General features: G+C 34.3%; 1 protein-coding gene and 3 pseudogenes across 5 annotated transcripts; 3 read left to right on the forward strand and 1 right to left on the reverse strand.

Moving 5' to 3' along the window:
* Positions 1-1,853: 1,853 nt before the first annotated feature.
* Positions 1,854-4,056, forward strand: LOC104789666 (putative L-type lectin-domain containing receptor kinase II.2 pseudogene; annotated as a pseudogene). The gene has a single exon (XR_015557711.1). The product of XR_015557711.1 is annotated as a putative L-type lectin-domain containing receptor kinase II.2 pseudogene (transcript).
* Positions 4,057-4,313: 257 nt separating this feature from the next.
* On the reverse strand, positions 4,314-7,651 carry LOC104787736 (ranBP2-type zinc finger protein At1g67325). Of its 2 annotated transcripts, none has more exons than XM_010513358.3 (10): positions 7,474-7,651; positions 7,153-7,198; positions 6,817-6,932; positions 5,835-6,108; positions 5,631-5,710; positions 5,472-5,517; positions 5,254-5,363; positions 5,048-5,072; positions 4,809-4,963; positions 4,314-4,599 (listed from the first exon to the last, which is right to left on the reverse strand). In XM_010513358.3, exons 1-10 carry the CDS (start codon positions 7,480-7,482, stop codon positions 4,597-4,599), a joined length of 864 nt encoding a protein of 287 aa, XP_010511660.1. In that variant the 5' UTR covers positions 7,483-7,651; the 3' UTR covers positions 4,314-4,596. The 2 variants fall into 2 exon arrangements, with proteins under 2 accessions (XP_010511660.1, XP_010511658.1); XM_010513356.3 differs by having other exon boundaries at positions 5,048-5,075.
* Positions 7,652-9,595: 1,944 nt separating this feature from the next.
* On the forward strand, positions 9,596-12,986 carry LOC104787737 (diphthine--ammonia ligase-like; annotated as a pseudogene). The gene is made up of 12 exons (XR_015557712.1): positions 9,596-9,748; positions 9,871-9,942; positions 10,175-10,254; positions 10,324-10,509; positions 10,601-10,633; positions 10,715-10,797; positions 10,891-10,963; positions 11,035-11,328; positions 11,405-11,737; positions 11,820-12,145; positions 12,237-12,558; positions 12,642-12,986. The product of XR_015557712.1 is annotated as a diphthine--ammonia ligase-like (transcript).
* Positions 12,987-15,372: 2,386 nt separating this feature from the next.
* LOC104787738 (arabinogalactan O-methyltransferase 2 pseudogene) lies at positions 15,373-16,710 on the forward strand (annotated as a pseudogene). The gene has a single exon (XR_015557713.1). The product of XR_015557713.1 is annotated as an arabinogalactan O-methyltransferase 2 pseudogene (transcript).
* Positions 16,711-23,471: the final 6,761 nt, after the last annotated feature.

The raw sequence follows: 23,471 nt of genomic DNA on the forward strand, positions 1-23,471 counted from the left end.
CATCTGCGTAATCTTTCTAAACATTTTTTTTTAAATAGATACAAAATATTTATATTATCATTTTTGAAATATGTTTTAAAGAGATACTCTTATTTTGCAAGATATTACATAAAATGTCATTGATTTTAAAAAGCTCATTAAGGATAAACATGAAATATGAAAATACTTATACATGTATCCAAATAACTTCTGCAATTAATTCTATACTATACATATAACCAAACACAATTAAAAAACTTTAATTTTAAATTATAAAATTTAAAATATCCAAATAATGTTCCATCATTAATATTATAGATATTTAGATTAAAAAATTTAGATTTAATATCATGATTTTTATATCATCTTTTTTAATATTTTTTTGTTGCATTGAATGATCATATAATACATAAAATTCTAGATTTTGTTACATTTGTCGTGATGAATTTTGAAAAACGGACATGTAACTCAAGCAATGAAGAAAAAGTGAGGATCTAATATTAACCTTATTATAGAAAAATAAATTTTTACTTCAAAGAGTGTCAAAATATCTTTTCAGATATTTTTTGTTAGATATAATTACAAATTATGTTAAGAAACTTATAGTGAAATATTTTTCATCAACTTATCTTGGAATTAACAAAATTTGAATTATTTTTTTGAGATATTATTTATTCAAATATGCGTGGCAACATAAAATTACTTTCAAACATGTATTTGCATCAACAGTACAAAACATCAAGCATTGAAAATTGTTACGAATAATATTTAAATAAAAAAGTAAAATTATGTGACTTATAACTGTTTCAATTATTGACAAGCGGTTTAAAATGTGTGTACTTTTAACACCATGATACATTGATCCATAGTAGTCAAAATAATTTAGCCAATGGGTTATACAAATTTGTATATGATGTTGATATACCCAAGGAAAAAAACTATTTAACCTAAAAAAAAAGAGTCTTCAGATTGTGTTGTTCGAGATGATAACCAATTATGTTTTGACTAAAAATAGAAAATTAGTTTTGAGCATAAGTGAATTTAAAATATGTGAAATGCCATTTAAAATATTGTTGATCCAAATATGCATTTTCGAGTCAACATAAACTTGGTATACACGTACGTTTAAATAAAATTTTCTGTAACGCAAACATGTTACATTACATTTGAAATTCACCAATCAGTAAATAAAATTTTATTAAAAATAGTTAATTAAACAAAATGTTTAAACCTAAATAGAGTAATTTTCAGTTGTTTAACTCTTTTTCAATATATCTGAAATCTTTAAATCTTCTATAAACTTTTGTAATGTGAGCACAGAGATTTACAATAATGAAGATCATTTTTTTTTACAAAAGAAATAATTTATTATCAATATTTCAACAAAAAAAAAAAATTGTACATAGATGAATGACAACTATCAAAACATGTACGGCTGAAATTTACAAACAGTTCAAAGATAGGCATAGGACATGTTTTCCATGGATCACCCATAATTTTTTTTCATAAACAATCAAAGCGGTGGACGTACATTATTTATAGACACTAGCTAGTTAACGGTTAAATAATTACCATTTCGGGAATAAATAAATAAAGAAGCAGGTTAATTAAGATAAGCTATGATGCCATATATAAGCAGAGTGACCCAAGACCAATTCAAACACATCAGATCATCTATTGCCAATTCAAAAGAAAGGAAATTTCCTAAGAGTCAACTCTCATGCTTCTCTCTAATTTATTTGATTCGTATGTGCTGATATATTCTGCATGTTCTTTTAGTTTAGTCAACCAACATTCTCATGAAAAATAATTCGGAAAGAAGTGGGTTTACAAAATAAAAAAAGTTTGAACGTCAAGAGACTTGACATTTTCATATGGTTGTAACTATGAAACTACTTATTTTCTTGGTGATAGCTTCGATCCATGCAATTTCTATGTCATTAGCTCAAGATAGTAACCAATTTGTGCATTACGACTTCAAGAAAGCAGATCTGTACATAGATGGAATGGCAACGATCGAAGATGGTCGGTTGAAACTTACTAATAGTTCAAAGAGAGCCACGGGGCATGCCTTCCACAAAACACCCATAAATTTCACAAACACGTCTTTTTCATTTTCAACTGAATTCGTATTTGCAATCGTCCCAGAAGAGAGTACCAGCTACGGTCAAGGTATGGCTTTTCTTATATCTCCGAGCATTGATCTGAGGTATGGTGCTGCAACATCTTATCTAGGGATATTCAATAGGACGAATGATAACAAAACAGAAAACCATATCCTTGCCGTCGAGCTTGACACTAATGCAAGCTCTGAAGCACTTGAAGAAAGTGATAACCATGTAGGGATAGATATAAACAGTATAGTATCAATTTACTCTGTTGATGCTAGTTACTTTGATGATACGGAAGGGTTGAGGAAAAAACTTGTGCTTGCGAGCAAACAAAGAATTCATATTTGGATAGATTATGATGGTGAGCATAGAGTACTAAACGTAACTCTTGCTCCACTCAAGACTCCAAAACCAAGTTTGCCTCTGTTGTCAAGATTTATAGATCTTTCTAAAATCTTCAACGAACAGATGTATTTTGGTTTTTCGGGGTCGACAGGTACAATTAGAAGTCACCAATACATCCTTGGATGGGCATTGGCTATAGGAGAAAAAGCACAAAGCCTTGACGTTTCTAAAGTTTTGGATCTCCCTCGACCACCGCCCAATCACTTACCCCGCTTATACTTGCTTTTGCAACAACAACCACGTTTCTTGTAATAGCATGCGGATTCGCATATCTTTACCACCAAAGAAGATATGCAGAAGTGTTTGAACAATGGGAAAAGAAATATAGTCCCCAAAGATTTTCCTTTAGGACCCTCTACAAAGCAACCAAAGGTTTTAAGGAGAATCGGGTACTTGGAGCAGGAGGCTTTGGCAAGGTTTATAGAGGAGATCTTTCTGATGGTACTCAAATTGCAGTTAAGAGAGTCTCTCATGGTGCAGAACAAGGCATGCAAGAGTATGTTTCAGAAATTGCTACTATGGGAAGACTAGGTCACAGGAACTTGGTTCAACTACGTGGTTACTGCAGAAGGAAAGGTGAATTGTTATTGGTCTATGAGTACATGCCACATGGAAGTCTTTCTGATTACTTGTTCGGTGACAACAGTCTTAGTTGGTCTGAGAGAGTTCATATAATAAAGGGAGTGGCCTCTGCTCTTCATTACCTACATGAAGGTTGGGAACAAGTCGTGCTACATAGAGATATAAAAGCTAGCAACATTCTTCTGGATTCTAATTTAAATGGGAAAGTTGGAGATTTTGGGCTTGCTAGATTCCATGATCGTGGCGAGACTCTCCAACCCACTCGTGTGGTAGGAACCATTGGTTACATGGCTCCAGAAATTGCCACACTTGGTGTGGCTAATGAGCTAACTGATGTGTATGCGTTTGGAGCTCTCATCCTTGAGGTGGTTTGCGGGAGGAGGCCACTAGACCTAGAGAGATCACCCGAACAAAGAATTTTGGTTGAATGGGTTGCTGGTTGCGGGAGAAGAGGTTGTTTAATGGATACCGTTGATAGTAAACTGGAAGGCAACTTTAGAACTGAAGAGGCCAAGTTACTTTTGAAGCTAGGCATGCTCTGTTCACAGAGAGATCCAGAAAACAGACCTACTATGAAAGATATAACAGAGTATCTTGATAAAAAAAAGAGCATGCCAAACATAACGTTCGATATAGCCCAAATAGGTATACCTATTGTACCTCAGATAAACAATGAAATGGCAACATCACATGGAACTACTTCCTCGTTTGCTAGTTTCTGGTATGACACTATCACAGTGTTATTTCGCGGTCGCTGAAGCCTGCATCACAAACTGCTATACTCGCCAGGAATAATTGCTTATTAGAGCTTTCTCTGCCTTTTCGTGATTTGAATTATTGTGTTTGTGATGTGGTGTTGTGTGCAAATAAATATTGGAAGCAGACTGTATATGACCACAATCTTCCCTTATGTATGAAAGTTTACGGTTTGTACATTTCATATGTATCAATACAAGAAAACATAACATGCAAAAGAAAATACTTGCTAGACAGTAGACACAAGCAATGATAGATTGACGAGAACATCACTACTAAATTTATGCTTCTAACCATACTGCAACTTAGTAGTGAGATAGATTACTTTTTAGTTAACGCTAGTTCATGTTTCAGTTTGTTCTTAGAAAAATGAGTGGATACGAACGTCCACAGATAGACTCTATAACCCGGAAAACTATCTTAGTGTTTCTAATTTTAGGAAAATGGTTTTAACGTAAAAATGACTAGGGGGATCACAAAGAACCAAACCATAAGTGCCAACTAAGATTAGGATGTAAACAGTATGGACGACCTGAAGGACAATTCTATAGGAAGACAAGATCCACGACGACCACAAAGTAGATAGAACAATTTATGCATTATTAATACAACATAGCCACCCAAAGAGTGGTAAAGAGACAAATGCAAGGAAGCAAACTTGACGAGACCGCTTCAACATGGACGACCTGACGAGACATTGACTGACATTACGACACCCGCTGGATCAGACTCACCCTTCTCAACCCCCAAACATGTCTACGACTCACTGGAACAGACCACAAATTCAAACACACCGTTCAGAGACTCTAAATTGGGTTTAAAAAATTTTAACATAGTCAGAGTCAAATATTTCATAAACAAATAACTGCTGCTTTCGCAAGGCATAAAATCTACACCGTTTGTTACATACACGAGATTCAGAGGCAAACAGTCTATTAACAAACAGATGTGGCCACATAGATACATCTGACAAACCTGATCGTTCTCTTCTGGTGCACGGGAAGGAGATTCATTCGACTGATCCGCTGGTTTATCAGCTCCACAGTTCTGCCTGTTGCATTTGCTCCTGAAGGGATAGTTTATATTCCCACAATTATCACACTTCCAGCTCCCTTCCGGTGCATTTTGTTCTGATAAACAGCAACACATATCCATATGTCAGTCTCAAAATTCATCAAGTAAGCTGCAATATTTAGGAATTTTCAGGGGCTTACTGGATGTTTTATCTGAACTCCCACCCTGCTGCAATTATAAGAGGTTAAAGGTCAGAAATTAAGAAAAAAACCAAGATCTATACAAGTAAGCAATCTATAGTGATTAAGCAAGCTGTTTTCAATAGGCAAATCCTGCTCTAGAAATTTAAATAGTGTACACGTTCGCTATATGAAAAGACCAAACTGAAACAAAAAGCAGCACAAACCTGGGAACCAGGCTTTGGAGTGTTGCACTTCCTCATGTTACATACAATTCTGAATGAGAAATTTACATTTCCACAATTAGGACATGTCCAATCATTATCGCGAGTAGAATCTGTAAAACAACAGAATGTATCAAGTTGAATATCACTATAAAATAAAGGCCAGCTTTACATCTGACATATTATAGAATAGGGAATAAAATAAACTGTCTAGCACATACCTCTCTTTTGTGATTTTTCATCTGGGTAAAATCTTGGTCTTGGCATCTGCAAATAATGGCACACAGATATTGTGAAAAGATTTCAGCTCATGTTACAAGTCCAGTGACTTATAAGATTTTTCTTATGATCAAAACCAAGCATCTTACTGTTATACATACCATAGCAGCGGCAGCACTAGGACCCATTGCCATACCAAGGCCAAACCTGTCCATCGGTGGAGGCATGCCATACATACCACCTGAAAATAAAAGAAACCCAACAATACACCAGCCAAATTACACACAAGTACAATGATGGTACCTGGAAGACTTAACACTAGTTGGGAAACAGCCAGAAACCAAAAACTGATTAGAAATACATACCACTTCCCATCATAGATCCGCCGTGATATGGTGGTGGTCCAGACATATGTAGCGGTCTGTAATGAGCTCCGGCAGGCATTCGACTATTATAGTTAAAGTGATAAGGCGAACCCCCAGAAAATGGGACGTCATAAGGAGGCATAGACGACCCATTAAAGAGAGAAGATCCATATGGTGAACCGCCCATATATACTGGAGGGGGACCCCCAGATCCTAAATATGGCCCAGGTGAGGAGAAACCTTGTTGCGGTTGCATAGGTTTGGGAGCAGACTTCTGTTACAGATATGCAGCAAATAGGTTATCACTTATCAACAGGCATGTAAATAAAAACGAAAGTAGATAATTTTTTAAACAGGGATCACAAAATTGCAACTGTTAGTCTGCATACTGCGGCTCTTGTTGAAAATTAGATAACGTATGAATTGTACAGTTGAATGAATCTCTTTTATATCCGTAAATAGAATCAAAGTACAAAACCTAGAACCAAGGGATGATTCAAGAGAACCCAGTTCTCTCACATGACCCAACAAAACTCAAGAAATATCCTGAATACCCTTTACATTCTGCTAATCCCTTACTTAACCTATCAACTTCCAGCAAGCAAACAACACCTGCTGGTGCTGAGCACTTGTCACACAGCTAAAATTTCGTGCACACAGACTACAGTATATGCAATAACAAGAGACAAAACACTAAGGCTGTTCTTTCACTTCAGTTTGCATAACAAACACCAGAAACTCCTGATCGAAACTACTCACCATCTTTACTTTTCGATAAATGTGTGACTCAAAGAGCTCTACTAGAACCGATAACATAAGGGTTATAGTTATACATAAAGACATAAAATAACATTTCTAAAGTCATCCCCATGCAAAGAAGCCAATGTCTACTTTGCAAAATCAATGCTCAAATATGACTAAACACAAACTGTTTCAAAGCAGTAAAGACACATACTAGAAATTGCAATTGAAAATGACTTACTCCATTGTGATCTGCAGGTCTAGGCTGAGTGCAATTACGCATATTGCAAGTTGTCCTGAATGAAAAGTTGACATTGCCACAACTTGGGCAGATCCAATCATCTTCTCTGCGGCCCCCTATAAACACATTGGGCAATTGTTTCGAAATATGTCATGCATCTCAAAAGTACATAAGTTTATATAACACAGGGTAATTTCTAATACTAAAAGCATGCAAGGCATTGGATGCAATGTACACACAGAAACTATCTTCAGGTATATGGAATCGAATTATCCGAGCTATACTCTAGAGAACATAACAGTATAGTTTTTTGGAAGCAAGAAAAAATGTCATTACCGTCAGTTCTAGCACGCTTAGCAGCTGATGAATTTCTGTTGTCTACCTAAAAAAAAAATTCAATGGGAAAACAAGTCAAATTCACCAATCAAACGACAGTGAGATCAGTGGTATGACGAAGGATCTCCAAAACTAATTCAGAGTGGCGCAATTGAAAGTTGAAATTGAATGATTCGATACGGTTCTAGTAACTGTAACCGTAGAAATCGATCACAAAGCACTAAAGGCAGAGCTCGGTGTCAATTAAAGTGGTCAGATCTGCGATATTGAGGTCTAGCAGCAATATAAGAAGGGACCGACGAATAGAGTGGGCAGTGTTACCTGTGACATAGCTGTTGGAATAGTCTGATAAGTAGAGAGACAACCGGAGAAGGAGGCGGCGCGGTGGCTAGACGTCCCTCGGCGATATCACCTTTTCGCCCTAAGATTTAGCTCGACACGGGAGGAGAAATAATAATAAGTAGGTGAATTTTGGACAATATTGTTTTATAATAAATTTAACGAGTAAAAAAAAAAATCCACGAAAATTTAATATTATTTTGTTCAAATAGAAAACATTTAAAATTAGAGTAATTTTCATAGATATCGATAAAATAAGTATCTTTCAAAAAAACTATCATTAGTTTTGTTTCTCAAAATATCATTAAATTAAAAATTTTAGGTTTAAATTCTAAATCTTAAAAATGAAATTGTAAACCCTTAAAACTAAAGCATAAACCTAAAATTAATAACAAATATCCAATTCTTTTTTTTTTAAGTTAATGTTTAGGGAATTTAATTAATTCTACCACATTCTCTTTCAAACTTTTTGATTCTACCACATTAGAACTTACTTTTTCTATTCTACCACAAAAGGTATCCAAAAAGACAATAATATCCCCATGTTTATGAACGAAAATTTGGAAGTAACTGTGTTCTTTTATGACACAACTGAAACATAAATGTGTGGATCAGTAGAGAGAGAAAAAAAATCTGTTAGATGATGTGACATTAAAAGGCTTTGAGAAATGGTGCATTAATGATAAATCATCATAAAATATTTTTTTTGAATAAATTAGATTGAATTTATCAAAAAGATACGTACCTCTAAAATTAAAATTATAAGATGGAATGATATAAGGGAATGGATAAAATTAGACTTGTGGACAAAATGTGTATCAACAGTTCCACTACTAAAACTTTTTTATTTGTCAAGTATGTTGACTAGTGGACAAGTTGTAAACGTAACTTGTCCATTACTTGGAGTTTACAACGTAACTTGTCCATTACTTGGAGTATCAATGTTGTCTATTGGTCTGATTCGCTATTGGGGACAACTTTTGCTATATATTATGGACAAGTTATGCATGAAGGAATAATTTACAATGGACAATTAAAATCCGAGAAGAGTTTAGGTGTATGTGGACAAGAGTTTAGGTGTACGTATGACATGTTGTTAATAAACATATAATTGAAATCCTCTTCAATTGACAAGTTATAGTGGACAAATGTTTTCATTTACTTTGTGAACAAATATTGTGGACAAAATTCCCGTTTGCGTTAAAAACAACTTGTCCATATTTATGTCAACATAATTTGTCTATCACTTACGGTGGGAAAATGAGATGAATATGCCTGCAAATCAGACTTGACTGGTTTATTCGACATAATAGACAACAAATTAATGGACAAAAAAAGTGTTAGTAGACACTGTAATTTTAGGAAACATACAAAATTAAAAAAAAAAACATACCCAAAATTGGAGACAAAATATGCAAGAAATGAAACTTTATAGCGGGATTCACCAAGACACACTCTTTCAAAACTGAATACGACGTCTACCAGTTTTGAAAAATATTATGCAACAATTAGCGTTGTCCACTATTTTTTTTTTTTTTTAAATTGGCAATAAAAACTTTAACTTTTCAAGAGAGATGGAGATGGAAATGAAGAAGAATAGTGAATCGCCAGAGTAGAAGAGGTAATTATTTTTCGATTTTCAAATGCTACTTTAATTATTGGTCTGACACAAAACTGAAAAGACAGGACAATTGTTTTATTTGTTATATCAATGAGAGAGGAATTGTTGGAGTTGGTTAGGGGTAGTTTCGTTATTTTAAATAAAGCTTATGGTAGAATAAAAAATCTTTTATAGATTGTGGTAGAATCGTTGAGAAAGTTAATCATTTGTGGTACATTTGTTAAAATTCTCTAATGTTTATAGTAGTTTCGGACTAAAAAATGTAAGTGGTATTTTCAGAAAAGAAATATAATGACGATACTTATGGAATAAAATTTAATTTATTGATATTTTTGAATATTTATCAGAAATTTATTGGTTTTTTATGTTTTTGACAAAAAGCTCTCTCTCATAAATAAAGGGGCCAATCTAATAATAAGTAGAAAAGTAACGCCAAATTCCTAAATTTTATTAAAATTCTATATTTTCAAAGTCGCCCTCAAACTGTATTGACTTGATTCTCTCGTCGACTACAGAGTTTCTCCGACGAAATAAAGTAGAAACCTCACCGCAACTCCGATGAAGGTCGTGGCGTTAGTCAGTGGAGGCAAAGATAGCTGTTATGCTATGATGAAGTGTATTCAATACGGCCACGAGGTTCGTTTCCTTCTCTTACCTTGTCTTAGTTTTTTGCTAGTTTTTAAAGAGTTTCTCTGTGAAATTGCCTCTTCAAAGTTCGATTTTTTTTTAACTCAAAATCTTGATTTGTGTTTCCACAGATCGTGGCATTGGCTAATCTGTTACCGGTTGATGATTGAGTCGATGAATTGGACAGCTATATGTATCAAACTGTAAGATTCTGCTGCTTATTCCTTGTCTATCTATCTCTGGTTCTATGTAAGAACAAGGGGCTTGAAGAAAGATTGAGCCTTTTCTATCTCATTGGTGTTTATGTGATTTGTTAATCAGGTTGTAGTTCTTGAGAAGAATAAGATTAGATATTTGAAAGTAAGAATGATATATAGGATTTATGATATTGTGAATCCTAAGTTCTGTTCTTTGATTGGATGCACTCTTGTTCAGGTAGGCCACCAGATTATAGTGGGCTATGCAGAGTGTATGAATGTGCCATTGTTCAGAAGAAGAATCCGAGGATCTTCGAGGTGAGAATCGTTAGGCTTTCTGCTTTTGAGATTTCAAGGCATGATTTAATGAAATAGTTTTGTTTTCAGGCATCAGAAACTTAGCTACCAAATGACTCCGGATGATGAAGTGGAAGATATGTTTTTGTTGTTAAGTGAAGTGAAGAGACAAATACCTTCCATCACTGCTGTATCGTCTGGTGCTATTGCCTCGGATTACCAACGACTGCGGGTGGTTTGTGGAAACAAGATCAGACATTGCTTCTTCGAGAAATGGTAAACTGTTTCAGGAAAAGAGAAACTGAAGATTCAAGCTTTTTCTTTTTTTGAATTTGTTTTATTTAACTCGTTTCTCGTATACTTGCAGATAGACAATGGGATAAAAGCTATTTTAGTCAAGGTAATATGGATCGTTGTTATATTTTACCGCTTCTATTAACATCAACTTCTTCTAATAATTATGGTTTGTTTAATTTTAAAGGTCGCGGCAATAGGGTTAGATCCCTCAAAGCATTAAGGTAAAGACTTAGCCTTCATGGAACCATATCTTTTGAAGTTAAAAGAGTATGCCACAGTTCTGTTTTATGGCTTCATTTAGAGTATTGTTTATTTGTGTTACATTGGTTCTAAAGCTTATGAATGCATCTATCTACTTAGGAAATATGGAAGTAATGTTTGCGGTGAAGGAGGAGAATATGAAACTCTGACTCTAGATTGCCCGCTTTTCACTGTATGTCCTCATATTTGTGTTCATTGGTTCCTCACATGTATTTTGTAGTTTGACAATTTGCATTTTCGTAGAATGCGAGCATCGTGCTTGATGAATTTCAAGTTGTGTTACACTCACCAGATTCGATTGCACCTGTTGGTGTTCTTCATCCATCTACGTTCCATCTTGAAAAGAAAGGGAATCGAGTTTAGTGTCTGAGGTACTTGGAGATGGTCCTAACACATCAGAGTCTACTCGCCAACGAGATAATGGAATCGTTGATCTGGTTGAACACACAAGTAATAGACTTCAGATATCAAGGACTGAGAAACACAACACATTCTCCATCTGCTGCTGGTTGGAAGATTCACAAGAATCTTCAACAGGTAACTAAAAAATAGACCAGATCTTCAAGATTTCTCCGCAGACGTACCTTATATTTGCTTTACCCTCTTTAAACAGGTATGAAAGAAGATCTCGAGACTGTTCTTACGGAACTTGAATCCCAGCTTTTAAAACACGGGTATAACTGGCAGAATGTACTGTACGTTCATCTTTATATCTCTGACATGAGTGAATTTGCTGTGGCGAATGAGACATATGTGATATTTATCACACAAGAGAAGTGCCGTTTCGGTGTTCCTTCACGTAGTACAATAGAACTCCCTTTGGTACAAGCGGGTCTTGGAAAAGCTTACGTCGAGGTTTTAGTAGCGAATGACGAAAGCAAAAGAGTTTCTACATGTACAAAGCATATCTTGCTGGGTACCTAGCTGCATTGGACCTTACAGTCAGGTTAATAAAATCTCCTTGTTGAATTCTAAATAAGCTTCAAACTGATTAGCAAACTCAGTTACTTCAATATCATCTACTCCAGGCCACGTTGCACAAGAGTGTTCTTCACATGGCTGGACAATTAGGACTTGACCCTCCCACCATGAGTCTTCGAAACGAAGGTGCAATCGCTGAGCTGAATCAAGCATTGACGAACAGCGAGGCAATAGCAGAGTCTTTTAACCACTCAATCTCTTCATCAGCTATACTCTTTGTGGTTTTCTGTTCAGCGCGCACAAAACAATCAGAGAGGGACCAACTTCACGAAAAGTTTGTTACTTTCTTGGATTTGGCAAAGTCTTCTTGGAGGGTACTAAATGTCCTAGATCCTATGTTCCTTTACATCCTTGTCCCCGATCTTCCGAAAAGGTTAGAATACTGCATAGAATCTTCCTTTTACATCCTTGTCCCTGATCTTCCCAACAGTTTCAGGTTTTTAACAGTAACTGATGTTCTCCAGGGCTCTTGTTGAAGTGAAACCGACTTTATACGTGGACGAAAATACAGGAACTGAAAATGAAACCAGCGGAGATCAATCGGGTGGAGGAGACTACAGTTTTTGGGGATTTAAGCCAGAGAAATGGCACCAAGATTGTCTGCAGAAACGAGTTGTTGATGGGAAAATTTGTGTTACCGTTCTCTCTATATCAGTTGAACTAATGAGGAAGCTTCAAGAAGCTTCCGGAGAAGAACAACAACAACTGGAGAGTGTATCAAGATTCTGTGTATATCTTCTCAACAAAACCTTGTCTGAAAATACATTTTCTTGGCAAGACACGACGGTGAGAATGAGATTCTTTAAACTCTGTGTATGTTAGCCTCTCATCAGAAGCTTTGCTTATAATCTTGTTTTTGGTTGATGCAGAGCTTAAGAATACACTTCTCTACTAGTCTTGGTATGTCCGTAGAGAGATTATCAGACATTTTTGCGTCTGCATTCAGAGAGCTTAAAGAGATGAGTGATGGAGTAAAAGTCGGCAGCTCGAAAGAACCTATCTTCAATCTCGTCCCTGTCCTCGGTGCTGGAAACACTTGTGCTTCACTCGACAACATAATCACCTGTGAACTATTTGCCCTAAGGTCTTAGCTTTTTAAGGTCAATACATTACAACATCATACATGAATATGATTTACCAGATATATTGAAACAAACTATCAATTTTTTGAAAATATCAAAATCAAAATTAAGGGAAAGAGAGTAAATTTTGTATATACTATTTCCCAAATTCTTCATTTTTTTAATTAGCTTAATTAAATAACTCTATCTTCTACAACTTTGTCCAAAAAATAAAAATCTCCTACAACATGGCGAGTTTATCCTCAAAAGTCATAACATGATATTTTATGTAGCCAACATATTGATTAGGATTAATTTGAGGAATTTTTTTGGTTTTAAAATATTTATCCCCTATATAATAAAACGGATGTACACGACCTTTTTGGTAGACTATATAGTTTTTATAAGTTGATTATACATTAAATATTGATTGGTTACAAAAAAAATTATAGATTAATTGGTCAATCTGTGGATTATATGAATACACTTAAGAATATCCCAAAAAATCCTCTTAAAGAGAATATTCCAATGATTTATACAATTTCTAAAATAAAATCTTTAGTATTCCATGTATTGTTACAAAATATATACTGTTAATAAAATCTTGGCAATTTATTACACTTAATCGTGATTTCTGAGATCTTATTCTGCAGTTAAAAATAAAATTTTACCTAAGCACAGATCATATTAAAACACTTTCACCAAACATGTTCAAATATTAAAATAAAAACAAACAACAAACATAACCATTTCTCATACATAAAATTACAAAATTAACAATATAAAACTTACAAAATAGGTGTTTTTTTCAAGCCATCATATTTAGCGTATGATTTTATTGCATAATTTTTTATCCAAATATTTTTTTAAACAATCATATAAACTATATTTTATTCTAAAATTATAATATAAATAAAAGAAATTTAGAGCACGGGTCCAAAATCTAGTTCTGTTTGTAATAAGTAATTTGGTATTATAGATTATTTTTTCCAAGTCAATTTTTGAAAAAAAAATGTCGTTCTAAGTTTTAACCATTAACCAATAATAGCGGATGTTAAAAGTTATCACTTTTTCTTTGAAAATGAACTTTTCAGTTTAAATGTTTTTTAGGAATTTGATGGCAAGACGAAAAAAAAAACTTTTTTTGGAACAAAAATGATTTTAGAGAAAATGGTGGGTTTGATTGATATATATATATATATATATATATATATATATTTATTTAAGAGATACCCTTTTATTTATAGTGTATAAGCAGAGACATTTTTGGCTTTGGTCACTGCACACAAAAGATAAAGGTGGTGGAATTCTTGCTGATGACATGGGCCTAGGGAAAACCCTTCAGGTAACTAAATCTGCCCTTTTTTGTTTATAGTTTGAAAGTGAGTAAACCATAAGCAAAGGTAGTTGTATAGTCTTCAGAGAAGGGTTTGATTGATCATCTCCCCCAGTGTTTTCATAAATTACATTTTTCACACGCAATGGATTAATATCATTTTGAGGCAGTTTTTGTAGCATTCATTATCAAAGAAGATTAATTGTAGCGATTAAGAGCCTTCAACCAACTGAGCTAGACGGGTTTTCAATATTTAATCTCATAAATATTAATTTATTCTACGATATTGTTGGGAAGAAAAGGAGACTAATCATTTTTATTTTACTTTGCTTTCAATGAACTACTTAATGTTAATGCATTTCTATTCAACATGAATTTTTTCCATTTCGTTTTCCCAAAACCATCGTTCGTTGTTATAGTGTGTACTAATATTGTATGAATGATGATGATTTGAATGTCTCACTTGTACCATTTGGTTGAATTATACGTAATAGTACGTAGTCATTTTCTGCCCCAAGTTTCCATATATAGTCGACTAATTAAGTTTATTGATTTTTATACGTACTACATATAGTGTTTATATAATAAACAAATCTATATATGGTTTCTTACTTTTTTTGTCCATAAGGTATGTGTCAATTCAGAAGTTATTAAAACGTCCAATTTAAAATTGTTTTTAAAACGTCCAAGTTTCGAATTGTCTTAATACGTCCAAGTTTAAATTAATTTACTCTTGCAACAACCTCATCATATATAAATGGGAAACAAATATCAAACTTAGCAGACTAGCAGTACAAGTTACATCTAAATTGGTAGGAATATTCATGAATATGACAAGGCCATAAAAGCTTGTTCTGATTGTTGTATTCTGAAAAAATATGTTTCTCTTCCTATAGTAATATCGTTTTTTTCCCGGTAAGGTTGATGAACCACAAAAAGATGTGTTTGTTCTTAGTATTTCTATTCATTTTGTCACATCCATTTCAACAGTCGTATTGTGTGTATATATATACACTTAAATATATAAATTGTGAACCAAGATTATTTTATTAATTTAGTAAACTATTACATTTTAACAAAACTAAATTGATACACTGAATTAAATGTGACCCAAAAAGTAATTAATTATTTAACTAAATATATATTTATGCATATATGAAAATGTTTACAATTACCCAATTTTAACTGCGACAAATCTTTACAATCACCCAATTTTAAAGTTTTTTCATCAAGATGTAAATAAAACATTTTTGATCAGTTGAGATTTGTCTTGATAGAGATAAGTAAATTAGATTAAAAAAACAACGAAGATTGATCAATCATAATAATACATACGTGCAATGATTGAGACCGACGTGCTTCACATTCGTTGACTCTCCCATTAGCATTATTTCTCCACTTTCTCATCCGATCCCCTCATCTTAGTATAACCACGACTCAACAGCCTCTCTCGCCAAACCCAACAAGAAAAACCAAATCAAACATGACTCAAGACAAGTCCAAAAATGGAAAGCAAATGCTTCTAGAGCGACCATGGTTCCTCGTGGTTGCTCTAGCTGGTCTTTTAGGTGGCGCACTCCTCATCACAAGCTTCATCCGAGCTACGGACAACACTTTGTCACTCTGTTCCACAGCTAAAAACACGGCTGCATCCATAGCCGAATACACAGCCACCCCAATCCAACTCCAATCCATCGTCCACTACGCCACCTCACATACCGTCCCACAACAATCCTTCGAAGAGATCTCGATCTCCTTAAACGTCCTCAAGGAGCGTCTCCCTTGCAATTTCTTAGTCTTTGGCCTTGGCCGTGATTCCCTCATGTGGGCATCCCTTAATCCAGGTGGCAACACTGTGTTCTTGGAGGAGGATCCTGAGTGGATAGAAGCCGTCCTCAAGGATGCACCGTCCCTCAGAGCCCACCATGTAAAGTACCGTACCCACCTTTCTCAAGCCGGGAGCCTTCTCTCGTATTACAAGAACGAACCCATGTGTTTACCGGCTAATGCTTTCCCGATCCGCTACAACCAAAAGTGTCCGTTGGCGTTGACCTCACTTCCTGATGAGTTCTATGATACCGAGTGGGATCTGATCATGGTGGACGCACCGAAAGGGTACTTCCCGCTAGCGCCAGGGAGGATGGCTGCGATATTTTCCTCAGCTGTCATGGCACGTAACCGGAAAGGTGCTGGCACCACACACGTCTTCCTTCATGACGTTGACCGCAAAGTGGAGAAGGCTTTCGCCAATGAGTTCCTTTGCGAGAAGTATAAAACGACCTCCGCTGGTAGACTCTGGCACTTCGAGATACCCAATGCTGCTAACATGAGCGACCAGCCAGGTGACCGGTTTTGCTAAAGAGCGCAGAGAGATCTTCGTTACTTCTTTTAATTGGAACACCGCATAGTTCTTCTTCTGAGTTTAAAAATCGTTATTATAATTCATAAATTATCCAGAGGCTTAAGCATTAAAATAAATTATGTATTCTATTGTTATAACTCTTTGTCTGATATGGTTGGTCTTGTGATGAGGCCTAGTTACATTTGCCTATTTAAAAAGACATACAAGTATAAGAAAAATGATAAATCTATATAATAATAACAAACCGAATAAATGCGATCAACAATTGTGTTTTTTCAATCGTATCTTTTGCATATTTTTTGAAAAGTCGTGATGGATCATTAAAACGGTTATTTATGAAAAGTTACAACTATTCACTGTAAAGTTGTGTTGATTGGAACATTCGTATCTTTTGAAATCTATATATATTTGTCTGTTTGAACTGTTTTCAATATTTTTGTTATGATACAAAATCAACTAAAATTTCAATCTCAACGGTTTATTCATTTTTCTAAATTATTTTCTAGCATTCATTCTTTTAAAAATCAAGAAATTCCTCTAATTATTGATTTAACAAAAAAATTTTGGAATAATGAATTTATCTCGAATAAATGCCACCAAAAGTTTTGTTTTTTCAATCGTACTTTTTGGATAATTTTCCAAAAAAATCTGTAAAAAATTTAAATTGTGTGTTTTACACAAAGTTGCGATTATTCATTGTAACGGTTTTTTGTAAAGTTACAACTGTTCATTGTAGATTTGTGTCTATTCGAATATTCATATCTTTTGAAATCTATATATTTGTCTATTTGAACTTTTTTTTTTTTGGCATAACACAAAATAATATAAAATTTCAATCTCAACGGTTTTTACAACTCTCTAAATTATTCTCTAGCATTCATTCTTTTAAAAGTAAGAAATTCCTCCAATTCCTGATTTAACAAAAGATTTTTGGAATGATGAATCTAATTTACAACTTTTAGTTATATATATATATATATATATATATATATATATAATTAAGGAAGTACCTATATAATAGCAATCCGAATAAATGCCACCAAAAGTTGTATTTTTCCAATCATACTTTTTGGATATTTTTTCAAAAAAAACTGTAGAAAACTTAAATTGTGTGTTTTATACAAAGTTGTGATTGTTCATTGTAACGATTTTTTTTGTAAAGTGGCAACTGTTCATTGTAGAGTTGTGTCTATTCGAATATTCGTATCTTTTGAATAGGTCTGGGCATTTTAACCGAATCTGAATCCCGAACCCAACCCGAAATAGGCAGTTCGGTTCGGATTCAGGTGGCATGTAATACCCGATCGGATTTAGTTTTTCTGAGATTCGGATACCCGATCGGGTTTGGGTAATACCCGATACCCGAAGAAGATCCGAATTGACCCGAAATAAATACAAAAATGCACCTAAGTGGATTTGAACCCAGTACCTATACATTAATTGGTGCATCATAAACCATTTTACCATCTTAGTTATTATGTTTAGTATGAAAACATTAAATATTTATCTATATATATATACATCTGTAATCTAAAATTCCTAATTGATTTATTTTTTTCTTCTCAATAACCGGAAGAATTCTAGAATCCCTTAAATCAATTTTTTTTTTCATTATCCAGATCAATTTTATGAGAAATATGACAAGAAAATCTAAAAAACTGATTGATAGTTTGTGGTATTTGACTTTTGAGGAGTGAGTGAGATTGCAAACAGAGATTAATATGAATCATATCATATAATTTGCTATAGTTATTGTTAGATTTGGTAGGAGATTTGAAATATTTGGTTTTTGAAGTGGTGGCTATGGATGAATAAATCTAGGGTTTTTGGCTGAAGAAGAGAGATGAAGAAGAGGGAGGTAGAAGATAATTTTTTTTTTTTCACGACAAATTTTTTTTTTTCTTTTCACGACAATTTTTTTTTTTATGAATTCGGGTATACCCGAAATTACCCGAACCCGAAGCCAAATTACCCGAACCCGACCCGAAGTTATAAAATACCCGACCGGATTTTATATCTCTACATCCGAAAATTCAAAAACCCGAACATCCGAACCCGAATCCGATCGGATACCCGAATGCCCATGACTACTTTTAACTGTTTCATTTTTTTTGCCATGATACCAAATAATATAAAATTTCAATCTCAACGGCTTTTACAGCGCTCTAAATTATTCTTTAGCATTCATTCTTTTAAAAATAAAGAGATTCCTCCAATTCTTGATTTAACAAAATATTTTTGGAATGATGAATCTAATTTACAACTTTTAGGTAATTTTATACCTATAGTCTTTTTTCAAGAGTTAGATGGATAATATAATGAGCTTTTGGATCTGACTTTTGAATATGATAATAAAGATGTCTTCTATTTAAAATCAGTTTATATGAGTTTGTAGGAATAATCAAGTGAAGAAACAATAGTTGCGCTTTTTCGTAGTACCTTTTCGTAAAAAATATTTTTATTCGTTTTTTTTTTTAATTCAAACGGTTGTATCTATTCATTATAGAGTTGTGTCTTTTCACTATATTTTATTTATATTTTTTCATCACAACTTTTCGTTCTAATATATGTATCTATTTAAATAGTTATGCTTTTTGAACTCTCTTTATATTTGTCTCTTCATCACTAACTAACAAGTTCGTTGAAACAAATTTTCCATTTTATGTTGAGTCTAGATAATTGAATATATTCTATAATCTAACAAAAAATTTAGAAATTATTATAGCAATAGAGAAATTTTATACAACTTAATATTGAATTTTTAGTTGTGTCTATTTATCTTAACTTTCTGTTAAAAAAAATATTCTAATATTTAAAAATAATAATAACAATTTGAATAAATGAGGACAGCAATTGCAACTTTTCATAGTACTTTTTGTAAAAAAATTAGTTTTATTTGTTCTTTTTTAAAAAAGTCAAATAATTGTATTTGTTCATTGTATAGTTTTGTCTTTTCAGTATATTTTATTCATATTTTTATCACAATTTTTTGTTATAATAGGTGTGTCTATTTAAATAGTTATATCTTTTGAACTCTCTATTTATTTGTGTCTTCATCAATAACTAACAAATCATTGTTAGTTGAATATTATTTTTTATTTTTTTATATCTAATATTCAATGTTATTCTATCATCTAACTAAAATTTTAGAAATGATTATAGTAATATATAAATTTAAGAAAACTTAATATAGAATTTACAGTTGGGGCTATTTATCGTAACTTTTGTTAAACACTACTTTAATATTTAAAATTTATTTTTTGTTCTTAATAGTTGTGTATTTTTATTTTAATTTTCCGTTGATACTGCTTCACTCATTATTAAATATATTTTAAATTATAGTTATTTAATAGAAAAATACATTACTCATTATAACCATTAGTTCAATATTTTCAGTAAGAATCACTTTGTCATAATGATTGTTTTTAATTGTAGTTCTTTACCATAATTCTTCATAAAAATATCTTATATTTATAATACTTTAAACAATATGTTTTGCAAAGTTGTGTCTATTCTAAATAATATTTTTTGTTATAAGTTTTCATTTTGATGATTATGTTTTTATTAACAGTTTATGTATTCAAACTGTTCTATTACATTCAAATAATTTCATAATATATATTTTTAAATTTTAAATTTAAATTATTTTTTTCTAAAATACTTCCTCCGCGATATCGCAAACTTACGGTTGGTTCTGGTTCATGTGCTAATTTACTATAAAACCACTATTATTTAGTTGGTCTGGTTCATTCTGTATGGTCCAAAACCCTCGGATTTACATGTAGTTAAATTGATCCAAGTCACCGTGTTGCTTTTGGTATAAGCGTACGGTCTTAACCAAAGAATCAAGATCGACAGTGATGTGATCGCAGGACGGGAGCTCGGCCAAAACGACCAAGACACGCCAGACGCGACCGAGACGCCTGACCAAGATGCATCGGACGCGGCCAAGACGCCTACTTCGGACGCGGCCAAGGCACCAACGATCCTCCCGGGAGCCACCACACGATCAATGAGCTCAGCAAAGGCAGCCAAGCAACGGATCAACCTATTTGTCCGGTCATTCACCCAACGTCAACCGATCCATGAAGACTCCGAAGGCTCAGTTCGCTTAGTCTTCACTCTTACCCAAGAGTGAAGGCGATCAAGCCGCTTAAGCAAGAAAGTGTACTCTTTTTCCTTACTCCGAGTTTTTCGCAGTGGGTTTACCGGAGAAGGTTTTAACGAGGCATGGTGCTAAGGGCACAACGCTCTGAGGTTAAGGTGTTTCCCGCGTCTAAGCCTAAGGCGGTTCTTTCTTCCCTTAAGATTTTTGGTTTAAATTTGAACTTTGGAATATTCTTTTTTCGTACCGTTGAGAGTGTTGCGTTGAAAGTCATTGGGGGCGACGTGTTCCATTTACAAGGGAAACACGTCTAAGGACGATTGTGCGGATCATAACGAATCCGCGTGTCCCTAAGCCCTCACTTGACCTAATGTATTTAAACCCTCTCTTAGCCTTTGTTCTCCTTTAGACTTGAATGAAAATAAAACTTTTCTCAAGAGAGATTCTTGACTTGTCTCACTCTTCTCTTTCTTCAATCCGGGATTGAACATCGAGGAAAACCTAACAAGGTTCAAACCAGGTTCGACCTTGTTAGTGACCGTATCAAGAGGAGAGCCAAACCTCTTGTATCGTCATTCAATCCATCCTCTTTTCCATTGTTCCATCTCTTATCGCTTCCATCTTCGCATCTCACCAAAAACCACACTTGGTCGCTTCACATCCGTTCCATCCGTTTGATCCGATAGAGGCTACACGACCGTATTCACAAACGGCTCGTTGGAATCTCGTCATTTCTTGTTCCTGTCGTTTGAATCGTCCCTAGATTCGAAACCTCAAACCTTGTCCAAGAAAAGTCTCACGTGTCGAGTTCTGTCCGAAGGCGTTTACTCCGTCCATTCCGCATCCGTGTCCCTCGGTCACATCAGACAGTTTTTGAAGAATCTATGAATTATTCTAGCTATTTGTATGTTAGAGAAACTTGTTGTCTGTACAAAAGATGGTGTATTTATATACTTTGACAAATTTAAAACGCCTACTGCCTACAAAGTCACAACACAAACAAGGACAAATAGATAAATTTAAAACTGTGGAAATATATTAATTCAAGGCATCTAATATGGCATCTAATATGAAATATAGCTTTCTTTACTAATCAAATCTAACACGAAGGGAAGTAGCTTATATGATATCTTGTGAACATTAAGTCAACATGATAAACATCAATTCATTTAATTAGAAGATAAAGTTAAATTGTATTCTAACATGTAGGTCCGGCCTAGCGGCCACCCATAAAGCAGCCAAAGCATTTACTTTAGACCACACATTATATTAAACTTTTTAAGGCCACATCCACAAGAGTTTAGGTAAATAGATAATTTTGTTTTTTTGGAACGAAAAAGACCTTTCATTTAGAAATTAGGTATTCTTATACAAAAGGAAAGCCTCTTTTGCCAAAAGGTCAGCTTGCCGATTATGTGATCGGGGGATGAAATTAAACGAGCAATACGTGAAATTAGAGGATAGTGCAAGGACGTCGTGGAGAGTCCTGTGAATTTCCTTTAAGTGGAGCTTCTGATTCAGGGTTTGGACCAGCATGAGCGAGTCGGAAGCGAAAGATATTTCTGTGATGTTCGATTCAATTGCAACTCCTACCGCGGTAAGAGTTGCCAGTGCTTCGGCCATCAAAGGAGAGCCTACGTGATTCATCGAGGTAGAGCTTTCCCCTATCACCTGATCAAATTGATCTTTGATCACCCAGCCTAAACTTGCAGCATCGTCACACCTAGAAGCGTCGGTGAAACATACTAAATTTGATCTAGGGGTTGAGGGTTGTAAGCGAGTCTTTGGGGGTGGATCGGGTCTGGCAAAGGAGGATTGTGTGTTCTGCCAATCTTTGGCTCTTGCCAAGGCTAGATGCTTTGTTTCCTCCTCCGAGATCCATTTTTTGCTGAAGATTAGCTGATTTCGAGTAGTCCAGATCGACTACAAGAGCCAAGGGGAGATTGGTCCAGCTCCAATACCAGTTGGAGGTAAACAGATAAGTCTATTTGTCAATTCAATTCTCTCTTTTGTTGAGGTTATGGTATCCGGTTGTAGTGATGACTTGACTGGAATCTTTGACCAGATCCGGCGTGCAAAGCCACAATGAAAGAACAGATGGAGGGCTGTTTCCTCTTCATCGCAATGTGGGCATTTTGCTGAGTCACTTATTGTCTGGTGGAGAAGATTTGCACCTACCTGGAGCGTTCTGTGCGGCTTTCCAGAGTAGCAACTTGGTTTTTGGGGAAGTTTTAAGAGACCAGATACTGCTTTGCCAACTAAAGGGATCTGTCAGTTGGATTATCTTCTGGAGGATCGACATCAGAGTTTGTAGATTTAAAGTAACCAGATTTGACCGTGTAGCAACCGTCTTTGGTAGGTAGCCAGGCCCAAAAATCCTCTGCTCCTTTTAAACTTGGCTTCAGCAACAACCAACAGTATATCTTTCTCATATGCTGGTAGTATGTGTTTGATAAGGTCCAGATTCCATTCCCTGGTGTTGGCAGGAGAAGATCAGCAACTTTGAGGTTCTAAAAGACTTCAAATTTAGATGATTATGAATGGTACAATCAATCATGTGGCAATTCATGTGTTCAGAGTCTTCAAATTTAGCAGCTTCTATTTTACAGTTTTTTTTTGTTTTTTCTTTTACAGTTTTTTTGTTTATTTATTTTTGTTTTTGTTTGCTTTTTTATGGTTTTATGTTTTCCAATTTTTCTGGTTGGCGTATTCGAATTTTTTTATTATTTAATTATATTTTGGATTAATTCCCATTTTTTTACAAAAAATCTTCAAATATTTGGTTTAATTTGGCTACTAAATATTATAATATTCAATAAAGTATTTGATTTAACT

The sequence above is a fragment of the Camelina sativa genome, chromosome 5, assembly GCF_030686135.1.
Source record: "Camelina sativa cultivar CO46 ecotype springtype chromosome 5, ASM3068613v1".
NCBI classification, from domain to species: domain Eukaryota; kingdom Viridiplantae; phylum Streptophyta; class Magnoliopsida; order Brassicales; family Brassicaceae; genus Camelina; species Camelina sativa.

Coding starts and splice junctions, on each gene's coding strand:
- LOC104787736 (XM_010513356.3), bottom strand. Junction 6,933..7,152: donor TAAGCGTGCTAGAACTGACG/GTAATGACATTT, acceptor ATGTGTTTATAG/GGGGCCGCAGAGAAGATGAT. Junction 4,964..5,047: donor GAGTTCAGATAAAACATCCA/GTAAGCCCCTGA, acceptor GCTGTTTATCAG/AACAAAATGCACCGGAAGGG.